This window comes from Mus pahari, chromosome 2 (genome assembly GCF_900095145.1).
Source record: "Mus pahari chromosome 2, PAHARI_EIJ_v1.1, whole genome shotgun sequence".
Classification (NCBI taxonomy): domain Eukaryota; kingdom Metazoa; phylum Chordata; class Mammalia; order Rodentia; family Muridae; genus Mus; species Mus pahari.
In genome coordinates, this window is record NC_034591.1 from 157601135 (window position 1) to 157618970 (window position 17836).

General features: G+C 42.6%; 1 protein-coding gene across 14 annotated transcripts in view; it reads right to left on the reverse strand.

Moving 5' to 3' along the window:
- Positions 1 to 806: 806 nt before the first annotated feature.
- C2cd5 (C2 calcium dependent domain containing 5) overlaps positions 807 to 17836 on the reverse strand; it is an 83971-nt gene continuing 66941 nt past the window's right edge. For 7 of the 14 annotated variants that reach the window (XM_029534137.1, XM_029534118.1, XM_029534112.1 and 4 more), the window contains 7 exons: positions 17322 to 17409; positions 16906 to 16992; positions 8500 to 8550; positions 7533 to 7634; positions 6169 to 6359; positions 3081 to 3227; positions 812 to 1972 (listed from right to left, as the gene is read on the reverse strand). In XM_029534137.1, the coding sequence (XP_029389997.1) occupies positions 1844 to 1972; positions 3081 to 3227; positions 6169 to 6359; positions 7533 to 7634; positions 8500 to 8550; positions 16906 to 16992; positions 17322 to 17409 (795 nt within the window). In that variant the 3' untranslated portion in view covers positions 812 to 1843. Of the gene's footprint in view, positions 1973 to 3080; positions 3228 to 6168; positions 6360 to 7532; positions 7635 to 8499; positions 8551 to 16905; positions 16993 to 17321; positions 17410 to 17836 lie in introns of all 14 variants that reach the window. The other 7 variants (XM_021191812.1, XM_029534156.1, XM_029534164.1 and 4 more) reach the window with 3 other exon arrangements.

Genomic DNA, 17836 nt, shown 5'->3' on the forward strand with positions numbered 1-17836 from the left:
CCCCCCCCCCCACAAAAGTACAGCAACCCTGATCACTGTGCAGTCAGTGATGCTGTCCCTGGGGACCCGCAGAGCAATGTGGCACTCGATTCTCCTTCTTCTCTCTTCCTCTCTCTCTCTCTCTCTCTCTCTCTCTCTCTCTCTCTCTCTCTCCTCACCTAGTGGCTCCTGGTTTCAGCTTATCAGACTAAGACTCCATCCAAGGCATCTCTGGTAACAGCTCTTATATGGCTCCTACCCAGGGTTCTTAGCAACCTTTAAGGTACACTGGGGAAGACAAGGGGCTTCTGTTACCTTAGAAATACCTACTACACCCCTCACATCTGTCAAGCCTGCTGGGACCCAGCTGTGCCTGCACCGGAGCAGTTTTGCTCAAGTGAGAGAACTTCACTATCTGCATCACAAATATTAGTTTCCTCCCAGAAAAGAGGCAGAGTTGCTCCCTCACCTACAAATGAAAGGCAATTTTCTCCATGAGGGAAAAAAAGAAAAAAGAAAAAAAACCCACCTGGAAAACAAGGCAAGACAAAGGAGTCTGGAGTCTGGCTTGCTTAGCTACTGTGAGGTAAACAACAGCATTCAATAGCAAGTGCTGAAGACCTAATTGCACAAGGACAGCACACACACACACACACACACACACACACACACACGCACACGCACATGCACACGCACACTAAGGACCAGGTCCATCATGCGGTAGGTACTCAGCGGAGGTTTACTGACTTCAGGAAGGGTGAGTGCGGGTGAAAAGACTGTAATGTCTCAGAAGCATGCATCACACCAAAGAGGCAAAGAGTTATGAATGTGCTGTTTATAAACTTTTTATTTAAAAAATAAAATTATAAACAAAATACAGAAAAATATTGACACCTGTGTAACAATAAGATGACTTTTCATCTTTAGGGTAATTTGTTGTTTTGAGAGAATAAAATCCTATGTTTTATAATGACATTTTATTGGGCAAAGGAGGGATTTGCTATCTCTTTAGTAGTGGGTACTTGGCATAGGTAAGACATAATACATACATTTAACACTTCACAGCATATTCAAGTCTCCTTTCCACACTCTATACCAACAGTGTACCTCACCAATCCCTAAGATTATTGAGTGCAATATCATATCATTAGAAAATTATCCTGTTCTTCCTAGGTCGACTGTGTCTTCACTACTTAAATACATTCCACAGCAGTCTCTCCCCAGTTGACGCCAAGCCTCTTCTAGACAAGCAACAGCCAGTCGTGACGTGCCCCCTCCCTCCTTCACGGGGGCAGCCAGTCGTGAGGCAACCTCTGCTCCTGGGTGCGGACACCTCCCCTCCCGAGGAAGCTCCTTAGAGCACTCGGGCAATTCTGCAGACACACACTGTAGAATCCTCCCTTTAAAAGATGGCTGAAACACATTACCCGTCCAGCTAACAAAGACACTGAGAAATCTGCACAGTAATTTTCAGAAAATACACAGAAGTTTCCTCCATTTTCAAATCAACTATGGACTCATTAGCAATTTGGATTCCTGCTTGGTTTTCAAAGCCACGGGAGCTTCCTATCCTAGACTCTTGATAAGCTTTCCATTTAATTTTTTAATGATAATTTTATTAAAATCAACACAAATTACAAATAACTCCCATAACTGAAGGTACCAAAATCCATGGGGCCTGTCTGTGTAGACTGGACAAACAAAATGCCAAGATCAGAAATCCTCAAGTCTCCAAGATGTGCCAGCAAACTGACCAGCCGCATCCCCCTTCCTCAGTACCCCACCCCACACCGGGCCTTCCGGTCTGAGAAGATGATGACAAACAATGGAAACACATGAATTTCACTCGGCTGAGCCGCTGTCCTCAGGTTGTAACTTCTCCGGTACATGAGGGCTGGCAGTTGGCAGCAGGCTGCTGAGATGACATGACCTCTAAGTCAGAGTCACGAACAAACACCACCGCGTCCCCACTGACATTTATGAGACACTGGGCCTGTGGAAACAGTAGACAGAAGCTCAGACTCCTGCAGCCAGGGGGACCATATGCCTTCTGTACACGGCTCTGGGAAAAAAGTGAATCCAGTACAGCCAGTCAACCACAGGATAAAAACGATCTAGCAGGAGAGGGGAAAGGAATCCAGAAAGCCCAGGCACCCATGACAAAGTATTTCAGCCTGCTAATCAGAGACCTATAAGGGGACAGCAAGAGGCCATGTCTCACGATTGGAAGGTGGTGGAAGTTGGATATCACTAAAGCAACACAGCCCATGCTCTGGAGAAGAGCCGGCTGTCGGTCTTTCAGAACGGAGTATGCACTCTGCAATCACAAGAAAGTCTGCACTTCCCCTAGAGAAAAAACTTGGACATGACTTCTTACTGCATCATATTTATAAAAGGAAAATACTAAAAACAATATAAATACTATCTAGAAGATAGGAAAAATATAGATTAGTTTTTCTTGAAATACTAAACAGAAGTGAACATTATATAAAATCCTGCCAATATGGCTGTGCCAGCAGGCGCCATGCTGGAGACAGAAGTGTGGCGTGGAGAAGCAGGAGCACAAGGACTTCCCTGACACAAAGCAAGGCAGAGCTGAGTCATCTCAGGAAACGCGCACTTTCCACAGCGTAAGGCCCTGAGACACTGCAACCCACAGAGGACAGGGCCTCCCATCTCAGTAACTGTCAGTTTCCCTGTAATATTTTGGTAGAATTAAATAAGCGGTCTGTCCTGTGGTATGTTCTCCACCATCAGGGCAGGTCAAACAAGACATGTCACACACAGAGTAAGGAGTGCCTCAGGTCTCCTCAGAGAGGAGACACAGTTGTATCCATATTTCAAAAGCTCACCAAGAAAGTGGCAGATCAGTAGCTCAGGGCACAAAGTCCAGAAATGCTTAACTAGGGGTGACGACTAGTCATTCGGGGTGTGTAACAGCACCTGAGTGGTGACAACCGCGTGGTTAAGGAAGCAGTCAGTAAGCACACTGGAAGTGCCCTCACTCAAAGCTCTAACAAGCCGTTTCTGTGGAAAGGAAGGGAGGTGGGTGGCCAGAGGCAGCCTTAGACATCCTCACAGAGGTGGGGCTGGGGTCTCACCTGGTTCTTACTGGGGTTCTCCATGAAGACACACTGCTTCATAATGTAGGAGACAACAGCGTTCCCGCCCAGTGCTGCAACGTGAGCTCGGACCATGGCAAACACTTCAGCAATGAAAGCATGGAGAAAGCCACTGACTCCGCCTTCCTGCAGACAATGTCACACACAGAGTAGGGCATACATAAATGCAAAGGACACAATACACATTCCAGGTTACCTTAATGTAAAGACAACCATTTACATTTTCCTCAGAGTGAAGTTTTGTCTTTTTCATTAACAAGCACACTTTACTAAACACATCTGAGTAAGGACTTTAAAGGACTTTCATTAAAGCTCGGGGCATTGTGGTCTGCCTGACTAGCTCTTATCACACAACTGTGTGTTTAATGAACATGGACCTCGAGCTGCTGGCAAGTGCACTGTACGAATCTGCACACTGCAGCTGCTTTGGCACCGTTACCATCATCCTGATTTTGCACAGGACCAGACGTGAACCTCAGGACTCAGCTGAGCTGGGCCTACACATGTGTACTACCATGCACACGTGTGTATTACCATGCAGCTCGCTGGTGGTACTTGCTGCACCCGTCTTCCACATTCTATGCTAATAATAATTCAGCATTGCAGAATGAAGCATCACACACATTGCTAAGGAACGGAAGGAGTAATGTGGGGAACTACTTGTATTCACAAACAAACAGAACAGAAATGAAAAGCCAGTCAATAGCTTAAATGCTTTTCAATTTAACTTTCCTATCAATTCTACTAGAGGTTAAGGATGATCAAAATGGAAATTTCTGAATTAAATTGAAGTAAGAGAACTTGAAGTCTACTGTTAGGAGCAAAATTATTTTCTTAAGTACATCTTTTTAAAAGAAGTTTATGGCAGGGCAGTGGTGGCACACACCCTTAATCTCAGCACTTGGGAGGCAGAAGCAGGCAGATTTCCGAGTTTGAGGCCAGCCTGGTCTACAGAGTAAGTTCCGGGACAGCCAGAGCTACACAGAGAAACCCTGTCTCGGAAAAAAAAAAAAAAATTTATGTGCATGGGTGTTCTGTCTGTATTTATATCTGTATACCACATACATGCCTGGTGCCCAGAGAGGAGAGGAGGTGGCATTGGATCCTTTGAAAGTAGAATTTCAGATGGTAGTAAGCCACCATGTAGGTGCTAGAAATTGAGCCCGGGTCCCCTGAAGAGCAGCCAGTGCTCTAACTGCTGGGTTGCCTCTCCAGCTCCAGCACATCTTTTTATAAATCTAAGCAGAACTCCCAGTGATCTTGTGAACTGTTGAAACTCGGGATTCGATCAGCCATCTCAGCTCCACACCACAGCGCAGCTCTGTGCAGTCACCCTCTGCTTATGAAGTCAGAGATGGAGTATGGTCTATGCAAAGGGTGGATTCTAGGAGGCATAACTGACTGTAAGAAGGATCTCCCAGCCAATGACACACATGGACACTGTGCCTTAAGTTCACAGTGCAGGTGTCTGCTGCGGTGAGCTCAACCATGGAGCAACGCAGCAACAGTGAATGCTGTGACAGCAGCGGAGTGGAAGGAAGAAAATGGCGGAAGCAGTGTGGCGGCAGCTTGTGCACAGACCCCACTGTTAAGGAGGCTGAGAAGACAGGATCCCGTGTATGAGACCGGCCTGAGCACCACAGCGCCACCATCCCACAACGGGATCAAACTTAAAGGAGCACTCCTGGGAGCACCTGGAGAGCAACAACAGAAAACGATGCAAATTTGAAACAAAGCCAGTCTATCAAACATAAGTGACTTTAATTCTCTACTTAGAGGTTCTGAGACTACATGGTTTATCCTCCACATAAACACAGAGTACAAATAAAACAGATTATCTTAGAAGGAAGAATCCACCTAAGTAATTGTCCTGTCAGACCTCATCATGCATTTGCACAAAGACAGCCGTGCTTGCGCTATGATAGGCAGGCGCTGCGCTGGAGACAGAAGTGTGGCGTGGAGAAGCAGGAGCACAAGGACTTCCCTGACACAAAGCAAGGCAGAGCTGAGTCATCTCAGGAAACGCGCACTTTCCACAGCGTAAGGCCCTGAGACACTGCAACCCACAGAGGACAGGGCCTCCCATCTCAGTAACTCTGTCAGTTTCCCTGTCCACAATATTGAAGTGTTCAGTAGCCTTGACTCATAAAATACAATATCATTTCCTTTTTACTTAGGTTAAATTCCCATGTTACAAATGGCACAAGAGAGTGGCCCTGATTTTGAAATTTAATCACAATCATATAAAATTTATACCCACTGTGTAACAATCTCCTATGTACAGTAAGAACCAGCAGGAGAGTTCTTGTGCACTGCTGAGAGTGACAACAGGAAGCCTCACTCTTCTTCCAAAGGGAAGAAACCATAGAGCCAAAACAAGGTTACCTCTAGACCGTATACCTACTATAAAAATCATAATTCCTATTAAAAACCGCTATTCAAACATATCTCAAAAGAACCCAAAGACCTCCTTAGAAACCTACACGTGTCCCGGCAGTGCAGTTTCAAATCCTGAATCAAATACAGGAGACAGTTACGTGTTTTACAACAAAGATCTACAACTTCTACAAACAAATGGTGTAATGGTTTGTATATTCTTGGCCCAGGGAGTGGCACCATCTGGAGGTGTGGCCTGGTTGGAATAGGTGTGACCTGGTTGGAGTAGGTGTGTCATTGTGGGTGTGGGCTTAAGACTCTCACCCCAGTTGCCTGGAAGTCAGTCTTCCAGTAGCAACCTTTGGATGAAGACGTAGAACTCTCAGCTCCTCCTGCACCATGCCTGCCTGGATACTGCCATGCTCCTGCCTTGATGATAATGGACTGAACCTCTGAACCTGTAAGCCAGCCCCAATTAAATGTTGTTTTTATAAGACTTGCCTTGGTCATGGTGTCTGTTCACAGCAGTAAAACCCTAACTAATACAAATGGGCTTAAATCAGATACAACTCTTGTAAAGTGAGCTACTGTATGAAATTGGTAAGTTTATAAAAATCTATCTATCTAGATACGTGACAAATCAGAAAGTAAACCATGAGTGTCCGTGTAACCTTAAGTTTTGTAAAGTTACCTCGCGGAGAGAAGTAGTTTCTCTAATAAAAAACATGTTAATGATGCCGAGGTATTTTGTTATCTTTGCTCCAGGGATGAAAGAAAGAGGCGTCATCTTAACAACCCCAACTGTGGGACTTGCACAAGGTGGAGCAGAGCGATTCCGGAAATTTCCATCACCCATGGGACTTGCTTTTTCAACAGTCACAGCTAAAATTGGAGAAAGATAAGGACACATTAAGAACAGACACTGCAAACTGGGTAATCCCCTAAGGTTTCCAAACAGAGGTGATAACATTCAGCTGTCTGTGAGACTAAGCCATGTCATGAAAGAAAAGAAATGATCATGCATCACATGCAATTTAGAGAGAGATGAGGAGGTGCTGGAATGGAATTCTTTGGGAAGGAAAATGGCATTCCTGCAAAGGAAAATGTTGATGCGGTGCAGCTAGACACACATTGATCGTTACAGAAGGAGACAGGAAAGCACAGAGCAGTAAGGAGCTGCTGGAGGAACACGTTATCGAGGAGAGGGTGAAAGTTGTGACATCCAGTGCAGTTCCACCTTTGTCGGAATGCTCCATCACTGCAGGCTTGGGGGCAGCCCGGGTAACATCAGGTGTAATGCATTCCTGTTTGTCTTTCCCAAACTTTTTTGATTAAACAGCCATGTGACTTAAACCTTAACAGTCAATCTTGGCTGTCTAAAAGATGTTTTGGGAAGTTAACAGTAAAATAGTTCCCACCAGTTATTAAGTAAATGCAATAAGCCAGAAACACAAACCCGTGTTTCTAACCTCACAACCAGCCACATGGTCACATCATCCCTGCCACCTCAGGAGGAAACCAAGGTCACCTACTTACTAATTTAGCACCTCTAGGACTAAAAAATGATTCTGATGTACTTCTTGCATTCTTTCCTTTAAAATGAAGTTTTTTCCTTTTTAATATGAACTCACTCAAATATGGTTTCCTCAAAATCTGCCGTAACACAGATCTCTCTGACTCAGCAGTAAGATACACTGTCTACTTTCTCTGTGCACACTTGTTCCCTGTCCCTCAGCCTTGCTGTCAGCAGGCACTGGGTCCTGAAGAGTGTCTCTTCAACAAGAAAGCTGGCTGAGTCCTCCTAGGCAGGGATGTAATACGCATCCGTGTACTTTCATAAAAAGTAAAATTTAAAAGACCATTCTACAGCTAAAAGTAGCCACCGAAAGGCTCTGTGACAGCTCCTCACACCTGACCAAGCACCTGCAGCTTCCACACTCAAACACAGGACTGATCAGCAGGGTCGTTACTAGGCAGTAAGGTCTAGCCTTCACCACTGCGAAGTCAGGGTTACGCTTCTCAGGTCATCAGAACGTGGTAGAAACATCCGCCTACTTGTCTTAATTGATCCGCGCCTTATGGTCTGAGCTTTCAGTTTAATGAGCTCTATCCAGCTGCTGCATCTGTCTGCAAAGGAACTGTAATCAACTGACGTTGCTGGAAACACAGACAGAAAACAAAAGAAAACAAAGAAAAATATGGATGACGTGTCGTACTCGCTACAACGCTGCTCTGATGACGTAACTTAACTTCACTGTAGCTCACAGACAGGAGGTGGTGCACAGTCGAGCTTTAGACAGCCAAGTGTCCAAACCCAGTAAGGGTTGGCAGAGCGCTGGACACAGACTGCATGGAGTCTGGGACAAACACAGTCCAGCCGATGCAGGGGCAGAGGACTCAGCCTGCTCAGTTGTTCCCACTCTCCTCGTTATAAGAATGTAGTTGCTTCTATTTGATTTTAATTTATGATTCAATTCACAATCAACCCATATGAGCAACCCCATTCCCTACTTTTAGCTGAAATTCAAAACTGAAAAATAATAAAGTGTTGAAAAGTGCTTGAAGGGGAAAAACCAAAACCAAAACCAAAAACAAAACCAAAAACAAAAAAGAAAAAGAAGCCCACCCCCACGACTGGCCTCTCCTACTAAGTGTCCCTCAATAACCCAACTCTGGAAACAGCAAAAAACCAGAGGGGCCCTGCTGTCTGACTCCTGGCAGCAAGGCCTCTGACAAGAAGGAGGGGAGCAGCTGGCACCCCTTCTGCCAACTGTAACGTTTACATTGCTGCTGATGGTGAAAGGCTAAGAACAAAACCTTTAGAAACTTGAAAAACGTTTTCATAGTAAAAAGTAGCAATAACAAAGTAAATACACTTGAATTTGTAAAACCTTCTAAATACAAGAAAGCCTTTCCTGGGGTCTACTCCACTGTCCAGTGCATTCCTATGCTCTAACTGCATGTCTACTCATCTATAACCTCACACCTTACAGTGACTGTGTGCTTCGGCAGACAAACTCACCTCTCTGTGCAGCTGGTATACCTGAGTTAGAGTTCGCACTCTCCAGGTGTTCTAATAAGACAATACGGACAACATTAGCTCGGATGCAAGGACAAGCCAGCAGCTCTTCTCTGCTGCTTGTTAATATCTTCCGTAAACCAGAAGAACAGAGCAAGTAAATCTTTATGGCTTCATTATAAAAGCAAACCAAGCACAAGTATTAGGATATAAAATGGCAGTTCCTTTATATAAAAACTAGCCCCATTAATAAATACTATGCCAAGATGATGGCTTATTACAACACAAAGCGAATTTCTGGAGGAATTCCAAACAGTAGCATGCTAATAGAGCCATGGCACGAGGTAAGAAGACAGGGTCCGTGTGCTGGGGAGGGCAATGCTTTAAGGGAGGAGTGAGAGCTAGTACCATGGAACATCACACAGCAGGAAACCAGCCACACACACATCAACACCTCTGCCTAGCTGCAACACTCCTCACTGTCAACTTAAGGTCACCATCTGACTTTATCAACAACTCCATCTAGTGGTAGCAAACCTTTGTGAAACTAAGTGAGAGATTGCTAGGAATCCCAACTAGAATGGCACCCTTCCTAGCAGCCTTGGGGGTAGCAGCCAGGCAGAGGTTCTCCTGGGGTCTTGGGGATCTGTTGTGTATGTGTAAGATATTGAGAAAAGGTGAAAGTACCACTATAGCTCATCTACTTTTGCTCTTCACTCTCTCTGTACTAGCGTATTTGTATTTTTGTTTCAAGGAATTATAAAACTGAAAAAAAAATAGCTCATTAGTAACACTGAAAATATTTGTGGCATCCAATTTTTTTTTTTACTCATCAATTAAGCAAATACATTGTCTATCTCTAATGTATTGGTCACTTGGCAATATTTTCAAGTTTATAAAATTTAATTACTCAAAATTTGACTTGTACAGAACATTCTCCTAAGTGGGACAGCCCTGGTACCTGGTAGCTAACATGGAGAACGTGCAGTAGTTGCAGTCCTCTGAGTGTGGAATTGATTAAGGGGTGCAGGCCACAGGATGACTGGGAAGGTACCATGTCACAAACATGTCTAAACATCGACCATAATGTCCATGGACTACTTATCTAACTGGGTATGGTCTTCCTGATTCAGCAGATTGAGGGATGTAGCGAATCCAGAAGGAGATGGGAATACAGGAAGAAGCAGGAATGGTTCTGACACGTATTCAGCAGCTTAAAAGTCTCTAGAGACTGCACAGGACAGGAAGTGGCTCAACACATACGTGAAGAACAAGCGGCCTACTCCAGGCTTAGAGGTCCCCATGGTTCTCTGGAATTACTACTGAGGAGAGCAGACTCCATGAGTATTCATTACAGAGGTTACACCTGAGCTGGGTGTCATGACAAACACCTATAACTCAGAACGTACACAGTTCAAGGCTGTCTTAAATAACCAACAGGTAGAGTACAATAGCTTCGTGCAGACTGCCTAGTGTGCGCAGGCTCTAAGACTTGATCTCCACTAACAGGAAAAAAAAGAAAGAATATATAATTCAGATTAGGCATCTTGTGAACTCCTCCCTCAAGAATCAAGAAGGAATGACTCAAATAATTGTAAAAACCACTAAAAAAAAAAAATTCTCTTCTGTAACTCTGTACTTGTTGTATCTGATTTAATGGCAACTGTGCCATTATACCCTAAACTGTGCCAAATGGAAAAGACATGGTACAAAGCAATATAAAAATGTTTGTGTTTGTAAAGAAGACAATTTCGAGTCAAGCACTGAGGGTCACACTTATAAACCCAACATTTGGAAGAAGGTGGAAGAAGGGTCAGGAATTTAAAGTCATCCTCAGCTATGCAGTGAGTCCGGTCAGTCTGGGCTACATAAGATCCTGCCTCAACAAAGGAAACAGGAAGAGTTACAGCGATGCTGAGAGAGAGCCCATGTGGTGGGATGGAATTGATAGGAGATGAAGCTGTAATGCACACCATAGTTTCAATTTACAAAAACAGTCATTCAGCCAATGATGCTATGAATGTACAAAGTGAGTTAAAGAAAATGTTTCTAACCTTTAAAAAAAATCCTGTCTCAAAAAAACCATAAATAAACAAATAAATAATTAATAAATATTCCATTTTTTTTCTACATAGCTAGTAGGAGTGTCTGCTCTTGAAAAGGGAAATGAAGGAAGAAGGAGACTCTGTTTTAGACTACATGATCTTTATACTATGTGAATTTCTCTCTGAATTCCTACTTTTCCCCTATTTCTTTTATAAAGGGGGAGGATTTCTTTGTTCTCTGACTTCAATAGCTCTGAATAACAGACACTCTTCAGCATTCACAGAGCCCTCTGAATGCACTTGATATCACTCACACTTGCTCTGACCTTAACTCTTCTCCTGCAGAGATGCTCAAGGTCAGCTGGTATGGAACAAGTGAACTCTGGCGCTTCAGTCCAATTTGTACACCTAAGACACAGAAGTCCTCAGACTCCTGGCTCCTTCTCAACATAGTCTGGCTTCCCAGGTAACAGACTCTCAAACAAAAAGGCACTACAACTGTATGCAGTCTGGCTTGTTGACATACTCGGTAACCCTAACAATAAAGCACTAAGCCATCCCCAGGTTAATAGTAATCAAACACAACAGCTTTCATTACTTCTTATAAGCACCGTTCAAGGTCTGCTGGGGAGCTAGAGCTGAATTCAATGCCATGCACACGTCTACGCTGAGGAGTGAGAAAAACACTGCCCATGCGGATGAGAGCCCCACTCCATCCACAAAGAGCTGTTATCAAGACACACAGCAGTCCACGCTTTTACAGTTTCTGTGTAAGTGTGTGTACTTGTGTGTGTATGTGTGCATATGCCCATGTGAGCAGTTAAAGGTCAGCCTGCACAGAGCAAGCTTCCGTCTTCCATCATACGAGACTAGGAATCTAACTAGGCAGAGCTAGTAAGGCTACAGATTACTCTCTTAGCTTGCTCTAGCAACACTTAGCAAGCAAGCCGCACATCCACAAGTGTGGAGACTAAAACAAATGCAGGTGAAGAATGGGCTAGCAGAAATGAGTACGTTAGTGACCAACACAGCAGCGGCACAGTGGCAACAAGTCTCCTCCTGACATGTGCTTCTACAGTTCTTCTCACGCATCTGTGATAGCCAATGAGAGACACCTGTCAGCTGTAGCTATAGCCTGTATGCTTAGCTCCTCCGAGGTACATACTAACATACTCCAGTGAAATTGGTACCACTGTCAAGGGTCAGTTTGGTCTCCCCCACATTACAACCCAGTAAGAAGGCCCTTCCAAGATGATAGAACTTTAGTGTAGGCCTGCCTTCCCAGCCTCCAGAACTCTGAGGCATTAAGTTTCTATTCTTTCTAAATCACCATTTTCTGGTGAGTATCACACATTGGACAAAGGCTGCGGTAACACAAATCACTAACTCCTGTGACTTTTCACTTCTCATTAGAACTTATCAATCATCCTTGCTCTAAATTTTTTAAAGTGAATGTATTTTTAAAGTTACTGTCTTAAAAATTCCTAAAATAATATTCTTTTGTAGAATAAAAAGAATGCAGTTCCGAGTCTTCAATTTTTATTATTTTCCCATTTAAACACTCGAAGTTTTAAGTTACTATATCACAACTGAATTTCACTGTCTTTCAGGCATTTTTATCAATATAATGAATGATTGAATATTATCTATAAAAAGTGGCTTAATGGCTAAGTTAATGAGAAATCTAAAGATGACAGAAACCTCCTTAGATGTGGATGAACTGATGAAGAAATCACCATAGGAGCTGTAAGTTATTAAGGTGTGAAGATAGAAATAGAAGCTTCAATGTAAATAGCTTTTTATAATGGAAAATCAAAAGTAAGACCGGTAATGTACAGATCTGATATGCTTCCTCCCAGAGCCTGCTACAGCCTAGGTCTTTTTCCTTGCTTTGCACTCTGCCTCTTCAGCAGCTCACTCCCCTCAAGCTGCCCTGAAGAGAGAGGAAGGAAAACCTCCCTACCTCCGCTTCTCCGTTGACTAGGGCGCTCCCTTCAGCCCATCTCCTGGATGAGCTACAGACACTTTGACCAAGCTTTACATTTGTTTCATTCCTTCATTTGTTTGTTTGTTTTGGAGTGAGGGTCTCACACTAACAAGCTCTGGGATTACACCTCTGATGCTTCTCTCTTTAGTTTCTCATTCTCATTCTCTGCGGGATAGCACCCTCCCCTGCCAGCACTTTGGCCATCCAACTACATGAAGCCTATTCTATTCACAAAGCCTATTTTATTGCTGTCACCACTTTGGTCATAATGTGAATGAACACATACAATTTGTAAAGAGCAAACACAAGCCAGGCATCGTGGCGCATGCCTTTAATTCCAGCACTCGGGAGGCAGAGGCAGGCGGATTTCTGAGTTCAAGGCCAGCCTGGTCTACAGAGTGAGTTCCAGGACAGCCAGGACTACACAGAGAAACAAACCCTGTCTTGAAAAAATAAAAACAAACAAAAAGAACAAAGACAGCAGACATCTAAGAGACTGTTAATATATAAAAAGTATCTATAGTGTATAGAGAGCTACTAAATACAGTTAAAAATTCAGAAACATTCCTCATTTGTTGGAAAAATAAAAGCTAATGCTTACAGATTTTCATGCTGCCTCCGGTAGTCAGTGACTGGTTAAACCGAGTCCCCCTGGCAGGGTATAGCATCTGCACTAAGCAGGAGACTGAGGGAGAACCAAGCAGCATGAAGACAGGAGCAGGAGGGAATGGAAAGGCCCTGGTCCATCCTTATAACCAATACAACTATGTCATCCTATTAACTTATGGACAGTATTAAACAGTCAAGATCTAAATAAAACTATCACTCTATAATAGATTAGACTTTACCATATTTGAAATATATTTAAAGTAGCATGTGGTTTATAATTGTTTAAGTCTGTCAGCTCATGATAACTAATATTCAAGATTTATACCTTCAGATTTCTAAAGCGGTGTTAACCTTTTACAAACATTAAAGAAGAAAATTATTGATTTCATCTACATTCTATAAGAAAAATTTCATTTAAAATCTTTTATCCCAAATATCTTCACTTAGACTGTACTTTTGTTTTGTTTTGTTTTGTTTCGAGACAGGGTTTCTCTGTTTAGCTCTGGCTGTCCTGGAACTCACTTTGTAGACCAGGTTGGCCTCGAACTCAGAAATCCGCCTGCCTCTGCCTCCTGAGTGCTGGGATTAAAGGCATGCGCCACCACGCCCGGTCCTAGACTGTTTATTTTTACTATATTTAATCTTTCCCTTTTTTATATGCATCATTTAAGAAAGTCTATTAAAAACAACAACAACAAGTATAGAAACGAGCCATAAACATGAGGCTGAACCACTATGACAGTAGTGTAAAACCTGTGCTACCCATGCCTCCTTACAGCGCAGCCTGGGAAACACTTCATGGTGATGCCAAAGCATGTATGTTCCTCCTAAGACCTGTCTGGAAATCCTGACAACCTTTAAGAAATAACTTGAATCAACACCTATTATCATTTCAAAGCGAACAAATGGTGGTAACTATCTAGGTGGCACTGAGTGAGCCAGAAATCTAAGACAAACCAATAAACATGTTATCTTGATAAACAAAACCAAACGCCACCACAAAAGGGAGAACTGAGATGGAGGGACAATCAGGGCCTGATTTACTCTACTGGTGAACTAGGGTAGATGCATGTAATGAAAGCAGTACATGGCATTTACCCTATGGTAATAATCAATCGGCCAATCAATAAGTAAATAAATAACAACAAAAGGTTAATCTAAAAGCAAAGTGCAACTATTAATAAACACATCATGCTTGGCTCTTCAGACTATTCTCCTTGTTGACATAAAGGGAAATATCATTCCTTTTTTTTTTTTTTTTTTTTTTTTTTGAGAACATGACTGTTAACTAGAAGTCAATGTTTACAAAATTTTTTAAAAGAATTCTGCCTGCTCAGCTGGTCACCTCAGCAAAGCCACACAAGTGAGACCCCCAGCATTCCTCCCAACCCTCCAGGCTTCCTCTCCCAGACTCCTCTTCACTGCTAACCTTAGATTGTCACACACTTCCTAATCTATTCAACACTGTCGGTTACAGCGCATAAACACTCATCATGTTATAAGAGCACTGCTCTACTCTTCAAACCTTTCATAATCTACCTTAACTTCAATCCTTCCAAATTACCTTAAAATAACTTTAAAAATGTATTTATCCCATGTCCTCCTGAAGGGATGAGAGAAGTAAAGACAATGTACACACGCAACACAAGCCAGAACTTACGACAACTACGGGTGAGAGGACAGATACAGTGTGCACTGCTGGTTTTCATGTTCCAGGCAAGCACAGCTTTTGCATGGATCACTGGGTGGCACACGTTTTAGTATGTTTTATATATTAGTAGACATGACAGTTCTGATTTTAGGACAGCAGTGAAGGTGGTGTGGTGTCACTTCATGTTTCTCTAACTCTGGAAACCCTTTCTTAAGTAAGACCTCGAGCCAAGGCTGTAACCTATAGAGCGAACCCCTCACTCCTCACCCTTTGTCAGCTGCTCCCACGCTGGGGTTGCTCAAAAGGACTGAGAACTTAAGAGAGGAATCTCACTTGCTGCTTTACCTCACTGGAGCTTCTTGGAAAACCTGGTAATTATGGAAGCTCTCTGAACTGGACATAAGTTCAACCTTTCATTTACATTTTAAATACTACAAACATGTTAACAATCACAAAACATAGAAAACACAAACATTTTGAAAACTTAAAGGCTAAGAGGAAGTGTAAAACCTGAGATGGTTTACATGTGAAGCCAAGGCTGACAGAGGTCCATTATCAGCCACCAGGTTTCCTCCACCTCAGGCAGTAAGCATGCCAGGCAGTACACATGTAAGGCTTCCAGCCAGATGTTCCTCCCCTCTTCTTCAGGTCACAAAATGCACAGCACCATTTCACAACAGTGACTAACCACACAAGCAGTAGTTGTAACTGGCTTCAACACTTTGGAAGTGTCACTATGGATAAGGCAAACTTACAAATGTCGTGCTAATCTTCTACAAGTCCAATTAGTAGAGACAATGTGGTTAAAGTCCAGCTAAAATACACTCCAATTCCAAACATATTCTTATAAATTAGCAACAGACTAAGCCTTTACTGACTAGGTTTTAGGGGTGGTTTCTCCTGCAGAGGAAGGACAAATGAGCCGTGAAAATCGGGGACTGGGGGGAGCAATCTAAGGAACTCAAGGAAGTTTGTTTTTGTTTTTTTTAAGACTTATTTTTGTGTGTACAAGTGTTCTGCATGCATCCTGTTCAGAGTATGTGTGCCTGATAACCAAAGAGACCAGAAGAGGGCATCAGGTCCCCTGAGACAGTTGTGAGCTGCCATGTGGGTGCTGGGAACGCTAAGATTTTTCTGTACCACTCTAAACTGGATTGAAGTTGGTAACACAAGAAAGATGTGCAATTACCAGTTCAGAATTCCAACATGGCTTATCTCTTCAAATCTATGGACTATGAGATAAACATATATCCCTACATGGACAGATATACCATGCAATGGCTTATTTAGTAAACACACACACACACACACACACACACACACACACACATTCTGTTTTACATATAATTTGTAACCAAATAAAAAATTCATAGAAACAATTTCAATTGTTATGAAATATGATTATAGTAACTAATTTGATATTAAATAACACATGAATCATTTCTCAGTTAAAAACTTTAGAAAAAAATACAAACTACATTTACTGAATAGGTAATGTAAGATTAGACAGAACACTTTCAAAAAGTCAAAATAAAAATTATACTAAAACAAAGGAAAACAGAGAAAAGCAGCCCTCCCATTCTTTCCTGTAGATAGCAGAACTTAAGAGTTTTCTCATTAAGGGGAGATTATCTTCTATTTTAAAAGCTATCAGTTTCTTATAAAAGCACTGTCCTTCATCCCAGCCACTGTGTAAAGAATGGAAGCACTGGTGGCCAATGGTGTCTTCAGAGGGAGCTCCAGGACAAGCAAGGCTACACAGAGAAACTCTGTCTCAGGGGGTTAAAAAGGATGGAAGCACATTCCTGTGCATCCCCCTGGAGACTCTATGAAAATCCAAATAAAAACCTCTACTAGAAGAAAACTTACCAGATAAAACACCAAATATACTATACGTAAATATATACACTGGGAAATTAAAAGTAAAACTTTTATTAAAACTGAAGTATAAGAATGGAACATAAGAAAAATGACCTTCACTGTTTACAGAGAAATCTCTTTACAAAGTAAAGTAAGAACAACACACAATGATGGGATGAAGGACAGGCTTCTCAGACTGACTGAGGAAACAGAGAGGAGAGAGACTGCCATGTCGCCCAGGCTCCCAGGGGACCAACCTTTAGCTGCTGGGGAAGGATGAGGAGGCAGTGAGTCTGAGCAGAGCTCCAGCGGGAACTGCAGCAGTTCTTCATTATCTGTGGAGGCTGAGAGGCAGATGCACAGCAGTTACCTAGCAACCATCTCTGGTCCAGCTTTAACCCTAGTCTATTGCCGGGCAGTGGTAGTGCACTCCTTCAATCCCAGCACTTGAGAGAGGGAAAGACAGGCAAATTTCTGAGTTCGAGGCCAGCCTGGTCTACAGAGTGAGTTCCAGGACAGCCAGGGCTACACAGAGATACCCTGTCTCAAACAAAACAAACAAACAAAACAAAACAAAAACAAAAACAGAAACAAAAAACCCATACCCTAGCCTATCATAGGTGAAGCTGTAACAGGCAAATGGGAACTTTACTTGATAGACTTCAAAGTTTACCTCTTTGTAGTGACTTTTCAACGTGGGGTTTTGTGGTCTGTAAGGCTTGGTTTTTATCAAAAGTTATTGCAACTGCTGTGACTGTAACCTACAATTACAGGAAAAAATATGATTAGCAAAATAATCACTGATAAAATTCAATTTCTTACAATTTTCTTTTAGCACCATGGGATGACTTGTATCAACTGACTAGTTCTCCCTTCCTGATTAAGATTCTCAACCAGAATTCTATATGAATTCAGATGTGCAACATGTACATCAAATCTAGACTTTTCTGCATGTGCCTTTTCTAAAGGGGACTGGTAAAGTCATGCACAATCAGTCCCATTCTGTATACTGTGTGCTCACTTGGAGCACACCTGTGGTCCCCCTGCAGATAACCAGCAGTAAGACAAATGAAATACACAGCCTGATATAAGCAAACATATACCTTCAGATAGTCTGAGTTAAAACACTGTGTGAAGTTACTGATTATGGTAACATTAAGCTAAAACAGATCCCAAAGGGCTAGACGC